At 46.4% G+C, this 26,818-nt stretch overlaps 2 protein-coding genes across 3 annotated transcripts in view; one reads left to right on the top strand and one right to left on the bottom strand.

Annotated features, from left to right (window-relative positions):
* Positions 1–896: 896 nt before the first annotated feature.
* CysRS (cysteine--tRNA ligase, cytoplasmic) lies at positions 897–3,653 on the bottom strand. Its single transcript, XM_037423648.2, has one exon. It carries the CDS (start codon positions 3,609–3,611, stop codon positions 1,365–1,367), a length of 2,247 nt encoding a protein of 748 aa, XP_037279545.2. The 5' UTR covers positions 3,612–3,653; the 3' UTR covers positions 897–1,364.
* A 186-nt stretch (positions 3,654–3,839) lies between these two features.
* The window catches only part of LOC119172511 (GATA zinc finger domain-containing protein 1), a 59,274-nt gene continuing 36,295 nt past the window's right edge, over positions 3,840–26,818 (top strand). The window contains exons 1-3 of one of the 2 annotated variants that reach the window (XM_075893938.1): positions 3,840–4,209; positions 7,637–7,696; positions 9,626–10,002. In XM_075893938.1, coding sequence (XP_075750053.1) covers positions 3,922–4,209; positions 7,637–7,696; positions 9,626–10,002 — 725 coding nt within the window. In that variant the 5' untranslated portion in view covers positions 3,840–3,921. The remainder of the gene's footprint in view (positions 4,210–7,636; positions 7,697–9,625; positions 10,003–26,818) is intronic. The other variant, XM_075893939.1, reaches the window with a different exon arrangement.

Genomic DNA, 26,818 nt, shown 5'->3' with positions numbered 1-26,818 from the left:
TCATCATATCCCGAATGCGTAGACAATGGCAAGAAGAATGGAACGCAGCAAACGCAAACAAACTGCACTTAGTAAAGCCAAGAATAGGAAGATATCTGACTGAAAAACGTAACAGGCACCAAGAGGTTGCACTGTGCAGACTCAGGATCGGTCATACACATGCAACACACTCGCACCTTTTAAAGATCTCTCCAGCACCACATTGTGCAAAATGTGATGATGAGCTGTCTGTCGTTCACGTTCTAATTACCTGTCCGTACCTCGAACAAGAAAGACTGTGTCACTTTTCAAAGCTGTACAAATGTCACATTCCGCCTCATCCACAATTTTTTCTTGGAGACGATCCCTTGTTTCCCCCAAAAGTAGTCCTAAAGTTTTTAGCTAGTGTAGGCTTCCTACATTCCATAACATATTCTCACTAATCTCAGCCTCCTCTCAATCCTGAGGGAACCGCTGAGACTTTTTTTTATCAAATGTCATGCAGCACGCACTCCTTGTCTTGACAAGGACTGTTGACGACACGGCATGACTTTGTAAAACCCATAAGCGTAGCCCGTTTTAAACCCATCACACATAGTCACTACACCTAAGTTTAAGTTCTATACACTACTCTTTTACTCTTGCCACCCTGAGTAGACTTTTTATGATCAAATCGACCAAAAACCGTGTGTTTGGCGCTCTTTGGCCTGAGTTGCCCTTGCGCCACTAAAATCTACCATCATCAAATGACTTAATTTAGTGATATGCCAAAAAAGTATTGTTTCAAGAGGTTCTCTGTTTCTTACTTTAGGGATGAGCAAGAAATGATTGAAACCATATCTACATTACATTCAACACTGGCTCTTTTTGGTGGAATGTTGCTTCCTCATACAATCCGTTCACGAGAACCATCTATGTCGCCATACACACATAGCATTATTAAATTTATTCAAATGCTCGAAAACAAAAAAGAAACATGTCCTATGAGCAGATCACAATGAGAAGAGGCAAACAATTGTGGTTATTCATTAACACAGTGGTCAAGAAATGTTTATAGCAATACAGCAATAAGGACATGAGCAAAGCAACTTTCACGAGCGCTAGAAAGCTTTATCCTGTGCAACATGCTCATAGAATAAAAAAAACAGCAGCTCCACAACTTAGCAAGCTGTAAAGCTGAATATGTCTTCTCAATAAAGTTGAATCACACCTTTATCATCATCCATATTATTCAAATTATACCAACAAGCATATACTGCAGTATGCCAATTGTATGCAAAAGTGGATGATATATAACTAAACATTATACAAAGTACTCAATCTGACCACACACACATTTGAAATCATCTAGTAACCTGTATCAGAGCCATGGATTTCCCTGCACACTAACCAACAGATTCTTTTACCTCCGCGAGATACTTCTCATACTTCTTCTCTTGTGCTTCTTGCAGCTTTTTCACCTTTTTCAGTTGCCCTTTGCTCAGCTCTTTCCCTTCCACATCATGGGTAGGCAAGCCGGTGTCTGGGTCAAAACGGCTGTACTTGTCCGTTTCTTTTAGGAACATCTCCTTTGGGTTCACAGCACGTTGCATGCCTCTCTCCGCTTGCTTGAGTTCCATTTCCCGCTTTCTCCTTTCCTTCTCTTCCTTTTTCTTCTCTTCTTTCCTCCTCTTCTCTTCTCTTTCTGCCAAAATGGCTTCTTTACCAACAACCTTAATAACTGACGTCAGGACTCCATTCTCATCTTCCCGATCTTCCAAGCGCACTCCCAATTCAGGCAACATGCTGTCCCTTAGGTGGTCACACCACTGAAGAACTTCGTCGGATTCATTCGAGCCAGCAAATTTTTTTGCGATGCTACGCACATTCTGCCGAAAAGCTGAGAGAACTTCGAGGTAAGGCTGCAAAAGCTCTTCCTGGGGGACGTTTGACTCTTTGCCATCACCTGCTCCAAATCCAATTGTAGGAACCACAGCTTCATTACAGACTCCGAACACTCGCAAGATGTACGTAACATATCCTGCAACATTGCGAAGCAGCGTGACATCTGGACACTTTTTTGATTCCAGTTTGCTCCTGATGTACACGTTGCAGGCGGTCACAGCCGAACGAAGGGCTTCCAACGCAGACCTAGTGTCAATGTTGTCACACAGGGCCGCATGCACTTGATCCTTGGCATCGAGGAACTTGTTGTTCAGTGCTGTTTCGTCCTCTGACCATTTAACAAAAGCAGCAACGCAGTCGGCTCCTGGAGCACCCCGCAGGAGGTCCTTGATGTTCAAAAAGAACTCACTGAACACTTTCTCCCACTGCGAGGCCATGTCCATTGTGTTTTCACTGTAGTCTAGCGTGTCCTTCCACGAATGAAGGAGAAATGCCATGCGCAGCCTTCGTGCCGAGTGTCGACTCAAGGCATCACGAATGCTGACGAAGTTCTTGAGTGACTTGGACATCTTACAGCCAGCGATGGTCAGGTGCCCCGAATGCAGGAAGTAGCGAACCCAGTGGTCGTTGCCAAAGTAGGCTTCTGCCTGCGCCAGTTCGTTGTCGTGGTGCGGGAACTTGAGGTCGTACCCACCCGTGTGGATGTCCAGCGACGAACCTAGCAGGCTACCTGCCATCACTGAGCACTCGATGTGCCATCCGGGCCTTCCGGGGCCCCAGGGCGACTGCCACGCCGGCTCACCCGGTTTGGAAGCCTTCCAGAGCGCGAAGTCGTTGGCGCTTCTTTTCTCGTCGTCACCGGCCACCATCAGCGCACCTTCGCCTTCCTTCAACGCCTTCTGGTCGCCGTAAGCCTCGGGCACAAGCTTGGCGTAGAAATGCTTCGGGTCGGCATCGAAGCGGGCGGTGTCAAAATACACCGAGCCACTGGAGACGTAGGCAAACCCACGGTCAATGATCTCCCCGACGTAGTCGACGATCTCGGGAACGTATTCACTCACACGCGTTACGACGTCGGGTGGACGCACGGCGAGCGCCGCCATGTCCTTGTAGAACTCTTCCTCCCAGCGTTTGGCCAACTCGGCGAAGATTGAGTGATCCGAGACAGTCGAGCCCATTTCAGAGTCTAACCACTCCGAGACTGGATCCTTGGCGTTGTCGAGTAGCGCCTCCCGTTCTCCGTCACCTGAACCTTTTTCGTAAGCGCCAAGAGCTTGCAACGCCTGATCCAATAGGCGCGAACACATGACTCGCTTGTCCGGGTCATCCTCTTTTTCAAGTTTCGCCCTGTACCGTTCAATGGCTTCTTTCACGTCACGGAGGAGCGCACTGGCCGACCGCTCTCGATTGCTGCGGTAGCTCGCAAAAAGGTGATCTTGCCTGGCCCTTTTGATTATCTTGTCGTCGATGTCCGTAATGTTCATCACGTAAAATACATTATAGCCGAAGTAGTCCGTAAGCACCCGGCGAAGGATATCGAAGCTGATGTAAGAACGGGCATGGCCCATGTGTGAAGCGTCATACACCGTCGGACCGCAACTGTACCAAAGAACGCGGTTGGCATTCTGAGGCACAAACACTTCTTTAGATCTCGTAAGGCTGTTATAGAGGCGTAGTTGCGGGGCGCTTGAATTGTCTGGCACTTTCCACGGCGGCTGAGAACGTTTCGAGCTCTTTGAATCTGCCATGCTGGCAGCACTCGAGCCGGCAAGTGTGGCCGATGTGGCATTGGTATCGACAGTAGCAACAAATAAACTATTTATCCAACAATAATAAGCAATTTTACCACAAAACGTTATCTGCATATAAATTTCAATTGGTACTAAAACTGTTCAAGCTTTGGCACTTAGTTCTATTTTTTATTCTTATTGGCCGGTTTTGTGTCTAATGCGTCATTGTAGGGCGCCACCATCGCATCATCTTTTAAACAACATGGAGTTCGTCTTCCGCGCCTTGGCTTCCTGACAGCGACGTTTGGCCCCGGTTTCACCGTTCACGATGCCGTTCGGTATGAAACCGACGTGCGCTACATGCAAGACCACCGTATCGTCCATGTGGCGCAAGAACGAGCAAGGCGACGTTTTGTGCAATTCGTGTGCGCTGCGCGGACACGCGGTGCCTACGGAACCTGAGCCGCCGTCCGCCAAGGAGGCTAACGGCTGCCCTTTTACGCTGCGCAAAAGTACCAGAGCCAAGACTTCCAAGCTGAAGCAGCAACAGCAGCAGCAACAGACCAAGACAGCCGCACCCAAAGGAAAAGGTCGTCGGGCAATTTTCAAGAAAACGGTTCGTGGTTTGCCTTAGATCCTCCGCTCGACAACAGTTGTGTAATCTTTTGGATGTCTGCGAAGACGCCCTGCATCGTAATTTCTTTCGGAGCGTCTGCTGGTGTTGCTCCCGTGCTCGCTTTCCGTGTTATTCCAAACCTGCGTTTGTCGTCCGAACGTTAAAAATTGTGCCCCCCCCCCCTTTTTTTTTTGTTATGCTCTCTTGCGCTTCTTTCGAAAGTAAGATGTCGTGTTATTTCAGTCTAAAGCAAAATATTTGACGTACGAGCAAGTGGCCGTGTAAATCTTCTCAAACTTTGCCTCGTTCCTGGTGTCGTGTAGTCTGTGTCGTCCGTTTCGCGTGCGTGGGCTCTTCGTTTCCGTCCCATAGTAAAAAAGGAGGCAGTACGTCTTGGCGTTTGCCGAACGGCGCGATCTACACCGTTAGCAATGGCGACCCGAGATAAGCCCAATATGGCCCGACCGGTCGTGAGCTGGATTCGGCGACTATAGTCGGGTTCACTGCGTTGGCACTCCGACTTCGTCGCTTTCATCGCGGTTCTAGACGTAGAGATCAAACCGCGCTTGCACTGAGCTTGAGCACACTACTGTATGCAACGACTGCGTTATCTGTCCAATGTTTGTACTCGTTTGAAGTAATGGTGAATTTTCTCGAATTTTGCGACGTTGCAAGAACTGCAAGTTTGCGCAGAATAACGTTTCACGATACAGTGTGCAACACGAATGTCAGGTAATAGAAGAGTGATCGTCCTCTCCTATGCTAACAGTTGCCTTGGAATCCATGGGCGAAGCATTGAAGTTTGTGTGCGCCAGGAAGTTTTACTGCCCTTGAGAAACCTAAAGCTTAATAAAGCTGAAGAAATCAGTGCTGCTCCAAACTCGAATTTTTCTTTTGTTGGTAACTGCTCCACAACGGCTCTGCGAAAATGGAGGCATGGAATCTCAGCATGTGACTAATGCGCAAACTGAAAACGACCTGCCTACAGCTAGTGCACAGATTTATAGCTAGTATGCACTGAAACCCAGCCGCAATGTGGCATTGCGGTGTACCACGCCAGATCCCATTCTTTAGGTTCTTGTGCAGCAGACAATCCATGCTTTCCATTGTGTTTGCTCTGTTGAGTGGTGTTCCTGGGCCTTTCGTGTCCTTGTGTGTTGCATTTACATTACTCCAGCATTGGAAGTTTGCTCTGCCACTGCGTGCGCCATGGACTTGTAAATGTTCCCAGGCAACAACACCTTGTTGCTCGAACAGTAGTGTCAAGTCAACAGTGATCAACAGCACAGTTTACGGTTCCTCCTACTGTACAAACAAGGTCAACAACGAAAATTCTCAACGCGTAAGCTTCTATGTGGCATTGAAAGTCAAATTAGTAGTATGTGAAGACAATGGAGCTGTTGTCAAGGCGCAGAGCTCTGTGGCTAAGACCTCGACAAATTGGTGTCGTATTACCAAGCTTGTAGGTCGCACTGTTCCAACGTATTACCACATCTCATCGAGGTCAGATATGCATGCGCTGTGTGCACACTAAACTTCTCAGCCAGCTTTAATTAGTCACCACGGCAGCTACGGCTTTTCCTTGAATGCCTGCGAGTGCGGACCTGCACAGCGATGGTAAGATAAATCAGTTGCTTGAAAAACATGGTGCTTGGTTAGAATCGAGAAAGAGGCGGAAGGAACGCCATGGTTCTAACATTGCATCTTTCAAGTCTTTTAGGTAACGAGGCACCAACTGGCCCAATATAACGTACTGTCTAGATAAATCAGTGTTTAGCTTATACGATTAGATGCTACGAGCACGATTTCAGGGGTTAGAAATACGAGGAACATATCGGTAACTTGGCTACTGATTTATTGAACATTGACAAGAAATTGCGATGGACTGGGCGCCCAATCACTAACTTTACAAACAGCTAAAAAAAAACGTCGTTGCTGACGTGCCATACATTGTGTACAGTCCACCTTTGCATTGATGGCAAAAAACCACCCGTGGTTGCTTCACGAGAGCGCTGGTAATGTAATTATGAGCCTCCGATAATTTGGAGCTCTTTAATTGCCCCTGCATTATGAAGTTTGGCCCTTGAAAGAAAGAGCTGATAATATCCGCTCAGTGGGCACTAGAATAGGAAGAAACATCATGGTGAACTAGTCGTCGGATAGTGCTAAGGAGTCTGGCCAGAAAATCCCGACTTCGATGATGTACTACCTGTTGCACACGAGGTCAAACAGCGACTGTGCCTATTCACTAAGCTGCATCTTTCGCAGCAGGAACGCGACAGGGTGAAAGAAATCAGTGGTACTCATCATATCATCGACACGTAGCAACGACAAGCTACTTCTTGGTCACCTTTACAAGTCCATGCAGTAGTAGAAGAGAAAGCTCCCAATGCTGCAGTAATGTAAATGCAACACACAAATGCCCAGGAGCACCATACAACACCCATGACATAAACACAGTGGCAAGCATGGGTCGTCTGCTGCGTGAAAACCTCGAAAAGGGCACCTGGCATGGCGCGCCACATTGCGGCTGAGTTTCAGTGCATTTCATTTATGCTACCAGAATTGGCATATTTATCATATTGCTAATTTAGCTGGTTTTTTCCCCCTCTTTATTGATTGATTGATATGTGGGGTTTAACGTCCCAAAACCACCATATGTGAATATTAGAGATGCCGTAGTGAAGGGTTCCAAAAATTTTGACCACCTGGGGTTCTTTAACGTGCACCCAAATCTGAACACACGGGCCTACAGCATTTTCGCCTCCATCGTAAATGCAGCCGGGATTCGATCCCGCGGGTCCTCAGCCGAGTACCTTAGCCACTAGACCGCTGCGGCGGAGCCATTTCCCCCTTTTTATATATAGGTTATATTGGTGAGATGTGGAAAAGACAGATTGCTTTGATCTTACATCGGTCATGAACTGCTGCTTTGGCAACAGTTAGACGTGACTGTGGTTAGTTCTTCACTATGGTACTCAGTTTTATTCTCTTATCATTTCTGTTAAGATTGCTGATATTTTCAATATATAGCTTATTGGGGGGATAATCAAGAACCAGTAATCTTTGTCACTGTTTTTTGTGATTTACATTGTCTGTGAGAGCCTTTCATGGCAGATATTAATATGTACATGACACTTCAGGGATGCTATCAACTCAAGGACTTGTATGAATGATTTGCCATCTGCCCCTAAAGCACCAACAGCTGCTCCTGCTTTTTTTTTACTGTGAACACTTATAGCTGTCCCCTCAAGTGGTACTTTTCCTGGTCTAAAAAGTGTAAGGTCCCTTCCATCACTGTAAGCGTTTTATTTTCTATATACATCTTGTAGCTGCTGCAGAATTAAGAAAGATGGTTGACATTCACACACCGGATGAGGGCATGCATTCCTCATGTTTGACTTTGTGTGAACTTGCTCTCTTGCAGCCCTTAAGAGCACCAACAGCAGTAGCGACGTGTGTTACCAGTGACTACGTGTTTTTTCGGGTAAGCTTTCTCATTCAATGTGTGTTTTTATTTTATGGTGATATGAACTAGATGTTAAAAATGTACTTTTCGTTAGCATGCCATGTCATTTGTCTTTTCGCTCGAACAAAAGTTCACAGAGCACACAAAAAAGAATAAAAAAAAACAGTCATACCATGCAAAAACAAGTTTTTTACAAGAAACAAAGAGCGGGCACATTTAAGAGCAGGCACATTTGAATAGATGATTGATGAGACCAATAAACAAATATGACAGAGCACTAACTTTGTGCTCTGTTGTGTATATACCAATTAGCCCAATTTTTCTCTTTAATGCAGATTGAAACCATGCTTCTTACAATAGCTGTAATCCAAATTTTCAGGACAGGCCAAGCTTGAAATAAGTAAACACTACATGCTTGAGTGAATCAAGATGGTCCACATAGGGGGCACCTCACTGAAGCTCACCCCAAAGTCCTTAGAAGAAACTAAAGCAGCGCCAACCGCTCCCCTTCGTCTGTGCCTCCTTTCTCAGCAGCGCCTCTAAGAGGTCCGCCAGGAGGACACAGGCATACCCTCTCCTGGCACACAGGAGAGGCTAAGCCGGTGTCGTCGGGGGATATCTGGTTGCTTCGGAAGCCACGGCACAAGCAAAACAAAACACGCAGCATTTTATAAACAAGATCATGCACAGGGGAGGGAAGGAGTCTGCACGCTGACACTAATGGCTCTACTTTAGTTATTTCTAGCAACTTTAGCTCCATTCATTGCGTTGCACTTGCTGCAAGCGGAAAAGCAGGTCATTTTTCTTGCAAAAAATGTCACTTGTACTGCAGCGTTGGGAAATAAAATGTGCATGAGCTGAATGGCTGGATGAATTTAACGACCTTATGAACACGCATTTGTTGCAAATATTCAAATGGTAATATGTGATATTAGCAAAATCTTGGGGCCGTGTCATCATAATACATAGAATGAGACATAACTCTCATTCCAGGTTTTCGGAGTTTAATAGTTGGGAATAAAGAAGTTTCATATTCCCAGTCCCTTAAGTCAATACAATACCTTGACTTTCAATAAAAGCGATGTGCATGAGACGCAAAATTGGGACGTATCAGTACTCACGGGCTATCGTAGCAACCAGACGATAATCTGGAGCAAACACTGTTTATGTGTGCTTGCTATTGTAGGTGCTTGTCAAAAACCACTCCAAAGTATTTGTAAAAGTTTGTTCTTGCGAACTTCTATTAATTTGTATGTTTAAAGGTGTACTATCTACTATTTTGAATTGAGACTGAAAAACGTTTTTTGTGTGTGTGTGAATTATTAATTTATTGCTTATGAACCAACCCAAAAAAACTCTTCAACTCCAAATTTTAATTATAACTAAGTTCAGGCACTTATTTCTTGCACATCGTTCATATATAATGAAAAAAGAAGAGTACCTAATACTTAGCCAGTAAGGATGTTTTGTTTCGAAGAAGATATGCTTATTGATCATCATGACCTGAAATTGAACTTTTATGTAACTTGCTAAAATGTCGAGCACCTTGCCATGAAATCTACAATGCTTAAGTTTGTCTAACAGTATGCAATGATCACTGTGTTGAATGTTTCTTTTAAATCTAAAAAGATGACTGCTACTGATTTGTTTAGATTTAAAGGCATATTTATCTTTTGTGATAACGTAATTACTGCGGTTGCTGTCGAGAAGCGTGGTCTAAAGCCATGTTGCTGATGAGAAAGCACATTGTACTTTTTTATCTGGTTGGAAATAATTCGTCAGAAATATCAGAAACATATGCTATATACAGAGATAGGTCTATAGTTTGCTGGGTTAGCCGGATCACCTTCTTTATGAATAGGAATGTCTTTGGCGGCTTTCAGAGAATCTGGATACTGTGCCTGCGTTATTGAGTGATTGAACATATTGTTGCGCATGCCTGGGAAGAAAACGAAGATGGGTGAACAGGCTGGTGGCCCGAAGCTGGAGAAAGAAGGAAGACGACACTGCGATCATCAACCTGTTGGCCGCTCTGGCGCTTCTCTTCGCGACCAAAATAAACGGCCCCCTTCAGCCGTATACGTCCTGGTCCTCCTTGTGCGCAACAAATTGGTGGAGATGCTGGGTAAGACAAATCCAACGACGGGAGCTTCACTTCCAGGACTTCTCTGCAGCCGCCGCCTTGCCGGACTCCCACCTGCGCCGGTCGTAATGGACCAAGATTCAAGGCCAACTACAGTGGGTTCCGTGCCCTACTACCGAGCCCCACCAGCCTTCGGAGGAAAATCGGGAGAAGATGTCGACGCGTGGCTCGTCCAGTACAAGTGAGTCAGCAAGTCCAACAGCTGGGATGCCGCCGTTCAGCTCAGTAATGTGGTCTTCTGCCTTACGGATACTGCGCTCGTGTGGTATGACAACCACGAGGACATGTTTTTGTTGCCGCGCTGAAAGCGTGTTTCGGTGACTCGAGCATCAAAAGGAAGCGGGCTGAGCAGACATTGTCTGAACGCGCGCAGCTTCCAGGTGAGACGTACCACGTATATAGAGGATGTGCTGAAGCTCTGCAAGGTGGTCAATGATCAGATGTCAGAACAAGACAAAGTAGGGCATTTGCTGAAAGGCATAGCCGAAGATGTATACAATTTTCTCATCGGGAAAGAGCACCTGAGTTCGGTGCCCGACATGATTCGTCATTGCCGAACTTTCGAACAGCTGAAAATGCGCAGGATTGCTCCAAAGTTTGGCCGGCTCACAAATGTTACAACGGTTGCCAGCATCGACACGAGCTCCTGCCCAGACCTGTCCTCGATGATTCGACAGATTGTTCGCGAAGTACTTTTTCGCTATAGAGAACAGACACATTCAGCAGTTAATCACCATTCTATAAACGACCAACATTCGGTATATGTGCCACGTGAGGCTGTGCCTGCGCCGCCGCCTTCTACGACCCCTTGGCAATCGATGGTCAGTGCAGCAGCTGTTGAGTACAGCGCACCCCCACAACCAAGGAGAGCACTACGCTTGCCAGCTCCTCGCCATGACCGGCGCCCTCAGCGTCCGCCTTCTTTGCGACGTCCGGTCTATCCTTATGATATACGGGACGAACAAACCACTGTGCCAGGGAAGACGATGTTCGATTCATTGACGAACAAACAGAGTTTCAACCTCTCATGGTTTGCTACTCCTGTGGTGTCCCAGGACATATTTGGCGATTTTGCAACCATCGACGTGTAACTTCACAGTATGGCCACCCACCACACTTTGCACGGCCTTCCGAACGACTTCGCGACGACCCTCGAGCAACGTACTATGGCCCACCACAACACTCCACACGATCGTCTGATCGACCGCACGACGACCCTAGGGCAGCACACCTGCTGCATCGCGAAGACTACTGGACACGCAGCTTCCGGAACCACTCCCCTACATCTGACAGGAGCTTGACGCCTCCACCGCCTCGTGGTCCCCGTTCTCCTTCACCATGGCGTCGCAACATGTCTCCTTTGCCACAGGAAAACTAGCAAGCGCGGCCTATGGAGGTGAGGTCGCCGGAGACGTGCTAATATCAGAAATACCTCCTGTGTTGATGCTCAAGAACAAAGTATGTGTTTTTGTTGACGATGTGCCTGTGATGGCTTTGGTGGATACGGGGGCAACCATTTCGGTCATGAGTGCGTGTTTTAAAGATACCTTGGGGCGGAAGGTTTTATTTAAGTGGAATCAAGCTTCGAAGTTTTGCGGAGTGAGTGGTGAGGCACTGCATCCTGTTGGTGTGTGTCAAGCTCACGTGTTTCTCGGAGGCCGCGTTATCCCAATGGAGTTCGTGATTATTCCGCAGGCGACACATGATGTTATTTTGGGTATGGACTTTTTGAAGGAGTGTGGTGCCACTGTCGACTGCCGCACAGGGACAATAGTCTTGAGTGATCATGTTCCACCGGCACTCTTGGAAAACCCTGTGGATGGTGAGACGGCATTGTGTGTCTGTGGCGACACTATCATACCACCGTTATCAACCGTTCGTGTACCTGTTGGTTGTAGCGACAGCTATTCCGCCAACTTTGATGCCAACGTAGAACCAGTGTACACCAACTACATGAAAAAGAATGTGCTGATCCCACATTGTGTGGTGTCGATCAGACGTGGATGCGCTGGTTTATGGACTGTCAATTGCTCCACAGAACACGTGATGTTACCAGATGGTCTTAAGTTAGCCGTCGTCAGTGGACAACATGAGGCCTTACTGGTGACCGAGCTTAGAGATGCGCCGGAAGAGCGTCGTAGTCACAGTTTTGAAACGGCTCTTTTGTCAATCGTGGATAAGTCGCTGAGCACAAGTGAAGGGCGAACATTGGTCATTGTACTTTCGAAGCACGTCTCTGCATTCGACTGCGCAGAGAGACAAAGCGCCCTTAATCTCTGCTTCTCGGACATGTCACACTATCAACACGGGTTTGGCCAATCCAATTAGACAAAAGTCATACCGTGTTTCGCCATCCGAGCGGCGGATTATTAATGAGCAGGTGAACGAAATGATTGAAAACGGAATTATTCAAGACTTCGTAAGTCCATGGGCAGCTCCAGCAATTCTCGTTAAAAGAAAGACGGATCCTGGAGATTCTGCGTCGATTATCGCCGATTGAATGCTGTAACAAAAAAAGACGTTTACCCACTTCCACGTATTGATGATGCCATAGACTGTCTGCATTCGGCCTCTTACTTTTCCTCTGTAGACTTAAGATCGGGCTACCGGCAAATTCCTATGCATCCTGAAGATAAAGAAAAGACAGCCTTTGTAACCCCTGACGGCCTTTTCGAATTCAACCTGATGCCATTTGGACTGTGCAACGCGCCGGCGACGTTCAAGCGATTTATGGACACTGTTCTTCGTGGCTTGAAGTGGAGCATTTGCATGTGCTATCTCGACGACGTCGTCACCTTCGGTTGCACCTTCAGCGAACACAATTCACGTCTAGATACTGTAATGACTTGCATAAGAAACGCTGGCCTTGTTCTTAACTCAAATAAATGCCACTTCGGAGACCGACAAACCCTTGTTCTCGGACACCTATTCGATCAGGATGGCATCCGTCCAGATCCCCAGAAGACAGCAGCCATTGAAACGTTCAATGCGCCGGGCTCTGTTAAGGAGCTCCGCAGTTTTTTGGGGCTTTGGTCCTATTTTCGCGGCTTTATACCTAAATTTGCCGATGTCGCGTATCCGCTGACATGTTTGCTACGGAAGAATACTTCCTTCGAGTGGACTCTGGAGTGCGACTCCTCTTTTCCTCAACTGAAGTTCCTCCTGACGTCGCGGCCTGTTCTTCAACACTTCAATCCATCAGCTCCAACAGAACTGCACACGGATGCCAGCGGCATAGGAATCGGTGCCGTCCTAGTTCAACGTTATGGTAACCGCGAGCACGTGATTGCATATGCAAGTCGCTCCTTGAGTAGGCCTGAGCAGAATTACACTGTCACAGAACAAGAATGCCTCGCGGTAGTATTTGCGATTCACCTGTTTCGGTCTTGCCTATATGAATGCCCTTTTACAGTCGTCACCGACCACCACTCATTGTGTTCGCTCCTCAACCTTCGAGACCCTTGCGGCCGTCTAGCGCGCTGGGCACTTTGGCTTCAAGAGTATAATTTCATAGTCTCGTACAAAAGTGGTCGACGACACGCCGACGCAGATTGCCTTTCGCGCATGCCACTGAGCACTACAGAGTGTGACGCTGATGACCTCGATCACCTCGTAGTTTCTGTGTCACCAAAGTTTCCCGACCTTAGTACTTTCAAACATGAACAGTAAAAGGACACCAGGCTATCATCGCTCTGCACAGCTTCTACGGCATGCCATTTCTGTGTACGCAACGGACTCCTGTATGAGAAGAACTTTTCCAGCATTAGCGCACGTTTCCTCCTGGTAGTGCCAGAAAGCCTTCGGACAGCGATTTTAGGTGCTATCCTACGTCCGGACATTTAGGTTCTGCGCGGACGCTTTATCGTGCTAAGGAACGCTTTTATTGGCCAGGAATGCGACAGTCAGTCGAGGCGTATGTGGCCAGCTGCACGCAGTGTCAACGCCACAAACGCCCATCTACTGCTCCGGCTGGTCTTCTACAGCCCTTGCTACCTCCAAGCACACCTTTCCAACAGGTGGGCATTCACCTCGTGGTCCCTTTTCCAAAGTCAGCTAAGGGCAATCTCTGGATAATTGTATGTGTCGATTACCTCACGCGCTACTGCGAGACGGCGGCCATATCAACTGCAACTGCCAGCGACGTCTCTGTGTTCCTGCTGCAGCACGTTATCCTCCGACATGGTCCACCTCACGTGATCATCAGTGATCGTGGGCGACAATTTACGGCAGATATAGTAGAAGAGCTGCTTCGATTGAGTGAGTCCCGCCTTCGTCACTCATCGCCATACCATCCGCAAACAAATGGGCTCACAGAGCGCACCAACCGAACAATTGTAAACATGCTCTCTATGTATGTGGCATCCAATCACAAGAACTGGGATGACGTGCTACCATTTGTAACGTACGCGTTCAACACAGCTAAGCACGAGACAACAGGCTATAGCCCCTTTTTTTTGATGTACGCACGACCGCCACGGCACACACTCGACACAGTTTTGCCATTCTCGGCGCACGAGAACCTCTCGGTCACCGAAATCCTCTGCCTTGCAGAAGAGGCGCGTCGTATTGCTCGTCTACACACTTCGGCATCACAGGAAAAATCGAACCCACGCTATGACGTCCGCCACCGGCCTGTAACTTACCATCCAGGCGACTTAGTGTGGCTGTGGACTCCGGTACGAAGGCGCGGGTTATGCCAAAAGTTCTTGGCCACATATGACGGACTGTTTGTTGTTCTCGACAAAATCACGGAAGTCACATACACAATAGCTCGCCTCACGAGGAGTGGGAGAAGAGCCGCTAAAACCCAAGCAGTTCATGTCGCTCGACTGAAGTTGTACAGTACACACCAAGGTGAATCAATTACCTCGCCCGGCGGCTTCGTCTGTGAGGGGAGGAATGTCGCGCATGCCTGGGAAGAAAACGAAGATGAGTGAACAGGCTGGCGGCCCAAAGCTGGAGAAAGAAGGAAGACGACACTGCGATCATCAACCTGTTGGCCGCTCCGGCGCTTCTCTTCGCGACCAAAATAAACAGCCCCCTTCAGCCGTATACGTCCTAGTCCTCCTTGTGCGTAACAATATGATAAAGTACAGGGCCTAGGATGTCAACATTATCCTTAAACAACTTGCAAGCTATTCCATCAGGCCCTGCTGCTTTATTGCTGGGTGTACGTATTAGCGTTCAAGTGATGTCATGAAGTTCAATCTCACTTGAGATAAGTGAATCTGCAGTGGGATGAGCTTTGTTACTTAAACGTGGTAACTGAGCTGCTAGTGCTGGGTCTACGGTGGTAAAATAAGTGTTAAAATTTTCTACAGTAACAGCATCAACAGTAGGTGGACAAACATTCTGTTTAGTTTTTATTCCCGTAACTTCACTTATAATTTGGCACAGTTCTGAATCATCAGCAGCTCGATCAATGCATTGTAAATTGAAATATCTTTTTTTTTTTAGTATTTATTATGGATGCCGCTTTGTTGTGAAATATCCTGTTGCTTCTATTGAGCCTCCGCTTGTTGTACCAACATTCTTTTGAGCTCAGTATTTCTTAAATTTGGCTCGTCATAACTGGTAGGCTTCTTCTAAGCATATCGAGTATATTTGGTGCTACATTTGGTTATCATACTGGTAATTAAGCTGACTAGATTGGAAAACTCTTCATGTAAATTTGTTTCAGATCAGCCTCAATGATGTTGTCTCTGATTTTTTCATAATCTAGCCTAATTAGAAGCCTGCTGTGAACTGTATTTTCGAGATTCTGTATATCAAAATTACAGAAAATTGGCAAATGGTCTGAAAGAGGAATACTATACACTCCATTCACAATTCCAGATTCGATATGTGTCAATGCATCATCAATTACAGTTGCCACAGTGCTTGTTACACATCTCAGTTGACTTAGTACATTTTCAAGATTAAGTTATTCAAGCCAGTAGTTATAATCCTTGTGTATTGGGTTTCCTGTATCCATATTCGCGTCCCCAACAATCACAACCGACATGTTTTGGTATATTCGTAACGAAGACAATATTGCTTTCATTTTGTTGAGAAAACTGGCATGAGTTGCATTTGGAGGATAATAGATTACGCCCACAATATATTTGTTATGTATTTTTACAAATAGTGCTTTAATATTAGGGGATTAGAATGTTATAGAAGGCGAAAGTCTGAAACTGGGATTATTTTCCACGAAAAGGGCGGCGCCACGCCCTCGAAGGCGTGTCACTCGCAGGGTAGATATTAATCTGTTACCGAGCATATCTATTCTTCATTCAAAAGGCATGCTTCACTTGTCACAATGACGTCATACAAAAATTTTATGCATTGATAAAAATGCGGTCATCAGGTTTGCATTTTTTTTTTGGACACATTATTTTTCAGGCGAAAATTGTCAATTTTGTTTGCTGTGAAGGCCATTTTGATTTAATGATTATACCTGACAGGCAACCAGTGGTACATGGATCACACAATTAGAGCTAAATCTTCACTTGTAAGGCAGATCGAAAGTTATCCGCCTTCTGATACCCAGGCAGATTTCCACTTTTTTCTCGCGTCATTTGAATAGCTCTACCAAGCAATACCTTATATTCAGGACAGAGATGCTCATTCTCGCGCAGAGGTTGCTCATTCTCAGAGCCAGGCATTGCTGTTGTGGGTCTTTCTTGCGCCTTGCAGTAATAAGTACTGCTTGTGGCGTGAGTGGAACCTGACAATAACATTGGCTGGCCCCTCACTTTTTGTACGCACCCAGTGAATGGCATCAATGTTCTCTTCGACAAGATCAACATTCAAGAATTTAGCCATCTCTTGCATTGCTTCGTCAAGGACCTCATTTTCAGTGCAGGGGTTGCCTTTAAGTCTAAGTTATTTCTGCGACTATACTGTTTTAATTCAGCTAGTTGCCTATGTGTTTCTTTTAGTTCTTTATCCATCTGTTTCGTTTCTGTTTGACAAATCGAACTTTCTATCTTCACCTGCGAAAGTTCTTGTCGAAGACTAGCAATTTCTTCTTTGAATTCTTCAAAGTTGCTATTCATAAAGCCCATAGAAGCTACGACAGACTTGAGCTCAGCTTTTGTGCTGTTATTAAACCTGTCAATATTTTTCATTTCCGCTTTCACTTCTTGTAAAACTTCTGCAAATCTTTTAGTCAGTTTAGCAATTAACAGACAACTTGCATTATAGGTTCAGGCAGATTATTCCCCATAGTCTTAGTAAGTTCTACTTTCCACTGTCCATAATACAGAGAAAAATATACACAGCTCTTCAACTAAAAGATTACCTATAATACTCATGAATCAAATACTACAACAAAGAGTATTTGAAGTCCCCTCTAGGCCTACCTTACCCCAGCTACAAAAAAAAAAAAGAAAGAAAAGTGGTGGTTCCAAATTTCCGAACAGTCGTCTGGTGATCCAAGAGCCCTACATTTGGCAGCCAGTGTCGGAGGTCGTGAAATGAGAATTCCCGCTCTCGGAACACACGGAGACAGCTGACACAGGTCGGGCAAACTAATAATAATAATATTAATATTTTCTTTTTCTGCCATGTCACAGTTACATGCCACCAGATTCAGGCAAAAAGAAACGAATGTAACTGTTTCCTGACTAGGCCTTAAAATCATTTATTGAACTACATTTACATTGATGATATCATCAGTCCAATCAAATATGTCACTTGTGACACACTAAAGTGAAATTATAGTACAATGTTCCAATACACTCAGTCAACATAAGAACAAACGCAAGGTAACTCTTAGGCGGCGGCGGCTACGAGAGGATGACCTGCAGTGTCATCCCCATGGACCCACCCCTGGAGACAATCGTTCGTGCCAGCCTCAGGATGCCTGAGAGAGCCGCTCATGTCTCCTGTGCCGCCACTCAGCCTTGCTGCCAGGCACTGCCGTGCCAACCATAATGTTAATGATGGTGATCTCTGCACAAGCACTGCGCCACCTACTGCTCGATGATTGTTAACTCTAAATCCGTGAATCCGCCCTATCCGCGAGGCGCATCTGCACCACGAGGTGCAAACAACTTTCCAAGAGGTGATCGCACCCCCCTCTATGCATATAAGCAATTGTTGCTTATATGTATACCCAAGTACTTATTCTAAAGGTTGGTTATTTATGAGATAGGCAAGATTTGCCATATCAGTATAAGAAATGAGCATAGCTTTGCATTTACTGATGTTTAATTCTATGTGCCCAGCATGGCACTATGCATGCCTAGTGTTCAAATCATTCTGGAGAATTGCGAAGTCAGAGGTGCTAGTTAGTCTTCTGTAGGTTACACAATGATCTGCAAAGGAAGAGGTATGTGATAGAATGTAGATTACATTCCGTACATTACTAGTTTATGTGCGTTAAATATAATAGTCTGAGCACAGAGCCTTGTGGAACACCAGACAAGACATGTGTGCTTCCCGCAGGGGAGCCTGCGCAAGCAGGCGTTTGGTGTGTAGCGACACCACTGACCCGAGCTAACGGGGGGAATTTCGACTCCCTCTCACGCCCAGCTGTGCGTGGCTTTGCCGTGTCCGGGGAAAAGGGGTTCCTGGTGGTTGAGCTGACGCTGGGTGACTGGACCTTTGAGGCTCCCCGGCAGAGGCAACACACCCCTTTGGCCCCGGCTGCACGTAGATGGCACCCCTAGGCTGACCCACTTAGGGGAAATCGGCAGTTGCCTTTTTCTATCTCTCTCCCCCTAATATTCGTCTTTATCTCTCACTTTTATCGGTCCTGTCATCTTCTCTCTTCCATTTATTTCCAAATTTCCTGGCGGCAAGGGTTAACCTGGTGCAGCCATCTAACCTACGATAATTATAATAGGTTATAGCGGCGATGTATGGCTGGTGTCTCCAAGTGTTTGCTTTCAACCTTGTAGCGTCCCCATGTTGGGCTCAGTGGTGGGTGGCCACCATCACCGCCGAACTTTATAGTATTTTTATGGCAAAAGCTTTCCCCACCCCCCCACCCCCTTCCTGATCGCTCCCTGAAAAGGTGGCGCACCGAAGACACTTTCCTGCGTAACACACCAAAGCCGACATTCTCAAAGTACCATGTTATCCACAGTCAAAATGAAAAGACAGTCCGAGCCATTTCACCTTTCCTCGTTTCCAAAACTCTCACAGAAGCAATAGGCCCAAGTTATAAAGTCACAAAGATGGGAAGTGGCGATTTTCTTCTAGAGGTTCGTGACAAAGCTCAGTATGAGAAGCTGTCTAAACTTGTAGCGTTTGGGGAAACCCCTATTTCGGTGGGCTCACACAGGTCCATGAACACTGTCCGTGGCGTAATTTTCGATGATTATATTACTGAGCTTTCTGAAAGTGAGCTGCTTAAGGTTGGCAGGACCAGAACGTGGTCAAAGTCCAACAAATGAGAATAAGGTGCCACAACAAACTGACCCCTACAAAACACGTAATAATTACCTTCGGAACAAGGGACCTACCAGAATCAATCGAAACCGGCTATTGTAAGCTCTGTGTAAGACCATACATTCCCAACCCTCGTCAATGTTTCAAGTGTCAACGTTTCGGTCATGGATCACAGAGTTGCACAGGGTGTGCCACTTGTGCAAAGTGTGCATCCATTCAACACATATCAGACAACTGCACCTCAGAAACAGCTCATTGTTCGAACTGTGAAGGAGATCACGCTGCCTACTCATGATCATGCTCTCCATGGAAGAAAGAGAAGCAAATAGAACTTAAAGTCAAGTTCAATCTCTCATTCCAAGAAGCACGCCAACGTTTCACACTACACAACCCATCTTATCCCTCCTTCGCAGATGTGACGTGCCGGGGCGCCGCGCCATATGTCTCTGTGCCAGCGCCCCCGGCTGGAGCAGCCTGTACCCCGCAGGGGCGCCTGCGCAAGCAGGCGTTTGGTGTGTAGCGACACCACGGACCCGAGCTAACGGGGGGGTTTCAACTCCCTCCCACGCCTAGACGTGCGTGGCTTTGCTGTGTCCGGGGAAAAGGGGATCCTTGGGGTTGAGCCGACGCTGGGTGATTGGACCGTTAAGGCCCCCCGGCAGAGGCAACACACCTCTTTGGCCCTGGCTTCACGTAGACGGCTCCCCTGGGCTGACCCACCCAGGGGAAATCGGCAGTCGCCTTTTCCTATCTCTCTCTCCCTACATCTTCGTCTTTATCTCTTACTATTGATCTGTCCTGTCTTCTACTCTCCTCCGTTTACTTCCAAACTTCCTGGTGGCTAGGGTTAACCCTGTGCAAATAGCCTACCTTGGTCCAGGCGCATTGGGTTATAGTGGCGTTGTACGGCTGGCGTCTGCAGTTTTCAGCATCTGTAAACTTGTAGCGTCCCCTCGTTGGGCTCCGTGGTGGGTGGCCACCAACGCTGCTAAACAAAAATAAGAAAGGCATGCATAGAGCATTCCCCCTACTGTCTGATCGTACCGGCTTAAAGCGGGTACGCACCGATGATATAAATTTTTTCAACCAGCCAAAAGAAACATATCCTCACTTTCATGTTATCCACTGTGAAAAAACTGAAAAGCAAGCCAGGACCGTCTCTCCTTTCCTAGTTTCTAGATGTCTCACCGAAACTCTTGGCACAGGATACAAGGTAACCAAAATGGCTAGTGGAGGCCTTCTCCTCGAAATCCGCGACAAAGAACAATTTGAAAAGCTAGACCGTCTTTCAGATTTCGGTGGCATACCAATAACCATAACACCACATAGATCAATGAACACAACTCGCGGAGTGGTATCTGACATGGACTTAATTGACTTGACTGAGAGTGAACTTTTGGAGGGGTGGAAGAGCCAAAACGTCACTAATGTACAGAGAATCATCATCAGAAGAGATAATAAGGAAACACCGACAAAACACTTAATACTCATGTTTGCGTCCAGTAAACTACCGGAATCTATTCACACAGGGTACACAAAGACATCTATCAGGCCATACATACCAAACCCTCGTCGTTGCTTCCAATGGCAGAGGTATGGCCATGGCTCTAAAACCTGTCGTGGTCGCCAGACTTGTGCACAATGTGGAGTCCTAGGCCACGTGTCTGAAAACTGCAAACAACCGCCACACTGTGTAAACTGCGAAGGAAACCATGCCGCATATTCACGCTCCTGCACATACTGGAAAAAAGAAAAAGAAATAATTACATTGAAGGTGAAGAAGAACATTACATTTAAGGAAGCACGGCGAAGAGTCGCTCCATTCTATGGATCTACATACGCTGATGCGGCGCGTCAGGGGGCACCGCCGCACTAGCCCTCGCCACACCTTCGGCCCGCGCATACCGAGCCGGTGGTTGTGGCACCTGCCCCCAAGGCGGCTGTAGCCCAGGCTACACCGCCTACTCCCAAACAGAGACCGGAGACTCCAGAGTCCTCGGGTCTCAAGGCCTCACCTCACCAGGCGAGGCCCGAAATTCGTACTAACAGCCCGCACGTGCGGGCATCCAGTGCCTCCGAGGAGGCAATGGATACATCGGTACCCTTGGTGCCGAAAGAGCGGCGTGGCTCCTTGGAGCGCACCAAGAAATCAAAAAAGCAGATAACAGGGCCTGGTGACAGCCCTGTTAAGTGAACTCATACTCCCTGTCTAAACAGCCACTCGCTTTTCGTACGCACAGCACTAATTTACATTCATCATGAACATTCAAATTATACAATGGAACGTGAGGGGCCTTCTTAGAAACCTTGACGACATCCAAGAACTCTTACACGAACACTCACCAAAAGTGCTGTGTGTACAAGAAACACACCTTAATTCAAAACACACAAATTTTCTTCGAAAATACGTTATTTTTCGAAAGGACCGTGTTGATGCTATGACATCATCCGGAGGTGTTGCCATCATAGTGAATCAAGGAATTGCATGCACACACTTACAACTCCAAACATCCCTTGAGGCAGTGGCTGTTCGAGCAGTTCTTTTCGATAAACTGATCACAATCTGCACTATTTACATTCCTCCTAGCTATTAGCTGCAAAAACGTGATTTACACTCTCTAATTGATGAACTTCCGGAGCCTTATGTTCTCCTTGGAGACTTTATTGCGCATAGCAAACTAGGGGTGACTCTCGGTATGACGCGCGAGGTCGACTGATCGAACAGTTCCTTCTCTCGTTGAGCGCGTATCTCCTGAATCCAAAAGAACCAACCTATTATAATCTCGCTAATAACACCTACTCCTCCATAGACCTAAGCATAGCATCTCCATCTCTTGTGCCTCTACTTCAGTGGAATGTCGTCAGTAATCTGTACGGAAGTGACCACTTCCCCGTAGTTTTGAGCACAACTACAATAACTGAGTGCCCACCACGTGTTCCCAAGTGGCTCATAAATAGAGCCGACTGGGAACAGTTTTATACCATCGCTCGTCTAGGTTGGAATGACATATCTACTTTGAACATTGACGTTGCTGTCAACTACTTCACAGCCTTTTTGATTGATGCTGGAACAAAATGCATCCCACAAACAAATGGACACCCTGGAAAACGGCGTGTGCCATGGTAGAACTCTGAATGCCGAAACGCGCGCAAACAGCAAAACAGAGCTTGGAGGCTGCTTCGGAACTCACCGACAGCCGAAAATCTCGACACTTTCAAGAAAATAAAGTCTCAAGGCAGGAGAACGCGTCGGCAGGCCAGAAGGGAAAGCTGGCAGAAGTTTTTGTCAGGGATCAATTCATACACACAGGAGGCTAAAGTCTGAAACATGGTCGGTAGGATAGCAGGAAAACAAGTACACACACTTCCACTCGTAAACACTCAGGGTGATACCTTGGAATATCAGGCAAACTTCCTCGTTGCACACTTTGAACAGGTGTCCAGCTCATCCCACTATACTGACACTTTCCAAAAATACAGAACAAGAATAGAAAAGCAGAAACTCGAACACAAAGGCACTAGATACGAGGCATATAACCAAGCTTTCAGTCTAGCTAAGCTGCGAACGTCTCTAAACTCCTGCAGTACTTCTGGCCCAGGTTCTGACCGTGTGGTGTATGAAATGTTAAAAAACCTACCAATCAAAACACGAAAAACCTTACTTTGTTTGTACAATGCTATCTGGTTTTCTGGCACTATCCCTACCTCCTGGAAAGAGGCTATTATTATTCCCATTTTGAAAGAGGGCAAGGACCCTTCTTTACCTTCGAGTTATAGGCCTATTGCACTTACAAGCTGCTTGTGCAAAGTCTTCGAAAAAATGATAAACTGCCGACTTGTACATATTCTTGAAACAAACAATTTGCTCGACCCATTTCAGTGCGGGTTTCGAGAAAGTAGATCCACCACAGACCACTTTGTTCGTATTGAGGCACAGATCGGGGACGCCTTCGTCCATGAACAATATTTTCTCTCTGTATTCCTTGATATCGAAAAGGCTTATGATACAACATGGCGTTTTGGAGTTCTAAGAGACCTGTCCCACCTTGGCGTGCGCCGAAGAATGTTTCATATAATCGAAAATTACCTGTCAAACCGGACATTCCATGTCCGAGTGGGCACGGTTCTTTCCCAATTATTTGTCCAGGAAACAGGCGTGCCACAAGGTGGTGTACTTAGCTGCACACTTTTTCTCATCAAAATGAATTCCTTGCACTTGTCCATTCCTCGCAATATGTTTTATTGTACATATGTCGATGACGTCCAGCTTGGCTTTAGATCTTGCAATCTGGCAATGTGTGAGTGGCAGGTTCAGTTAGGTTTAAACAAGGTCTCCAAATGGGCAGAAGAAAACGGATTCCTACTGAACCCACAAAAAAGCACGTGTGTCTTGTTCTCCCGAAAGAGAGGCATGCACTCAGAACCCGACATTGAACTGAACGGTCAACGTCTGTCTGTTAATACAGAGCATAAATTCTTAGGATTAATCTTGGACAACAAGTTGACCTTCGTACCGCACATCAAGTATCTAAAAACAAAATGTTTAAAAACCATGAATGTTTTAAAAGTGTTGTCACGTACTAGGTGGGGTAGTGACAGGCAATATCTCATGAACCTATATAGAAGCCTCATTCGCACCCGCTTAGATTATGGGGCTGTTGTTTATCAGTCTGCCACTCAAAGTGCTTTGAAGATGCTGGACCCCGTGCACCATTTGGGCATCCGCCTTTCTACGGGTGCTTTTCGCACCAGCTCGTAGAAAGCCTTTATGTTGAGTCAAATGAGTGGTCGCTTCATCTGCAGAGAACTTACATGTCCTTTGTTTATTTCCTTAAGGTAAAAGCAGACAAGAAGCACCCCTCATACTCTACTATTAATGATTTGTTGAGCTCAATTCTGTTTCAAAACAGGCCTTCCATGAGGCAGCCCTTCTCAATTCGCCTGAAGGGTCTAGCTGAGGAAACTGGAGTCTCACTTGAACACAGTTCAATGGCTCCTGTAGCATACCCGCCACCGTAGCAATGGCAGACTATAGACTGCGATGTGTCTTTTCTAGAAGTTACAAAACATGCGCCTATTGCCCATATCCGAACACACTTCTTGGAACTTCAACACAAATACACACGTCCTGAGTTCTTTACAGATGCCTCCAAGTCTAACTCCTCTGTGTCCTACGCTGCTGTCGGCCCATCCTCTTCGGATACTGGCCCTCTACATCCAGACACTAGTATCTTCACAGCGGAAGCTTATGCGATACTTGTGGCGGCTAAACACATCAAGCAATAACAAATACAAAAAGCAGTAATTTATACGGACTCCCTCAGTGTGGTAACGGCTCTGCACACTCTTAAAAAACACAAAAACCCAGTCCTTGTCTCACTTTACTCCATTTTGTGCACACTCTACGCACTCAAACAACATGTTGTAGTGTGCTGGGTGCCAGGGCACCGTGAGATTCAAGGCAACGTGAGGGCGGATCAGCTCGCTGCATCCGTCCACAAAAGCACTGCCCCTACACCCATATCAATCCCGGCCCTTGATCTTAAGCTGTCTCTCAAACGAAACCTCAGGGTATGCTGGCAGAGAAAGTGGGATACACACACACAAAACAAACTACACGTTATTAAGCCACACCTTGGTCATTGGCTGCCCGTATCGAAATCGCGTCATACAGATATAATACTAACGAGACTCAGGATAGGACACACATAAGCAACACACACTTATCTTTTGTCTGGTGACGATCCACCATTGTGTGACAAATGTGGTGAAACACTAACAGTCCTTCACATACTAATCCAGTGCAAACACTTAGAAACTCTAAGAAAACAACATTTTGCATTATATTTACCCTACAGACAACATATACCTTTACACCCTGCAATGTTCGTCGGTAGGGAACCGCTTTTTAGTCATAAATCATTGTTAGAGTTTTTAAAAGAAATTCACAGTTTTCATATCATATACCTGGGCATTCCGTAGCACGACCTCTCCAGAGAGGTTTTTGCTGCGGTGGCTACACAAGAAAGCACTTGCCTCACGGCCCTTGGACGCAAGGGTATGAACGAGTGAGGCACTTGTGCTAATGCCATACATATCCACCATCGTCTTTTATTATCACCAACTTTTGTCATCTATTCACACCACACGCACCTTTCACGGCATGGTCATGATTTTATTACTTGTATAATCTTTCCCGCCTTACCGCGAGGAATTTTATGGCCCTTATACAGCCGCTTATCACAATCATTGTCCATATTTTTACGCTCTTTGGTCGTGAAATGGCCCTGGCGCCACAAAACATCAAACATCATCATCATGGAGCAGCCTGTATTGCTCTACCACCTGACTAACAGGGCCGGCAGACCCCTGCGTCTTCTGAACCTCGGACCACTGCAAGCGCAGTTAGGTCCGAAAGTTCTGTGAATGTGCCTGCCGAGCAGGCACCATCCACCACCTCACAAGAGGTGATGAATACAAGTCCCACTTCTCCGGTGCCTCAGACGCTGAAGGATAGGCGCAACTCCTTGGAGCGCGCCAAAAAAGAAAAACCTCGAATTACAGGGCCCCTAAAAGGCCCTGTAACTTAACACAACACTTTTGTACACACAGCACCACACAACGTTAAAATGACACAAATACTACAGTGGAACGTCAGAGGACTGCTGAGAAACCTCGACGATATCCAGGAACTTTTACACAAACATACACCTGAAGTGCTGTGCGTAAAAGAGACACACCTGAAACCTAGACACACCAACTTTTTACGTCATTACGTTATTTTTAGGAAGGACCGGAATGATGCCATTGTGCCACCCGGTGGTGAAAGCCATTACAGTCAATCAAGGGTGTGCATGCACACACCTACCACTACAAACATCCCTTGAGGCGGTGGCTGTTCGGGCAGTTCTTTTGAATAAGCTTGTCACCATCTGCTCTCTCTACATACCTCCACAACACCGTCTTGAAGAGCATGAATTCCAGTCTCTCATAGACGAACTTCCAAAACCCTACCTTGTCCTAGGAGATTTTAATGCACATAGTAGCCTCTGGGGTGATTCTTGCTGCGATGCGCGAGGTCGCCCAATTGAACAGTTCCTTTTTTCTGCCAGTGCGTGCCTCCTGAATCGGAAAGAGCCAACATATTACAACATCGCTAACAATACGTACTCAACAATAGACCTCAGCATAGCATCCCCATCACTCCTGCCTCTACTTATATGGAAAGTCATTGATAATCCATACGGTAGTGACCAATTTCCTATCATTATCAGCACATCAGTAACAAATACATGTCTTGCACAGGATCTCAAATGGCTCACGCACAAAGCCGATTGGGAAAAGTTTCAAAAAATGACTGTATTAACTTGAACTGACATGGCGGCATTAAGCATAGAGGATGCTGTGTGCTACTTTACAGCTTTCTTGGTTGATGAGGCAACGAAATGTATCCCCCAACTTGTAGACTGTCAGGCAGACGACAAGTCCCATGGTGGGATAACGAGTGCTGTGATGCACAAAAAAAAAGAAAACTAAATAAAGCGTGGAAGTCGCTTAGAGACTCGCCTACAGCCGAGAATTTTGTAAACTTTAAGAACATCAAGTTGCTAGGAGGG

The sequence above is a fragment of the Rhipicephalus microplus genome, chromosome 4 (genome assembly GCF_043290135.1).
Source record: "Rhipicephalus microplus isolate Deutch F79 chromosome 4, USDA_Rmic, whole genome shotgun sequence".
In the NCBI taxonomy this organism is placed as follows: domain Eukaryota; kingdom Metazoa; phylum Arthropoda; class Arachnida; order Ixodida; family Ixodidae; genus Rhipicephalus; species Rhipicephalus microplus.
The sequence above is the reverse complement of the archived record's forward strand: the minus strand, read 5'-3'. Positions and strand labels throughout refer to the sequence as shown.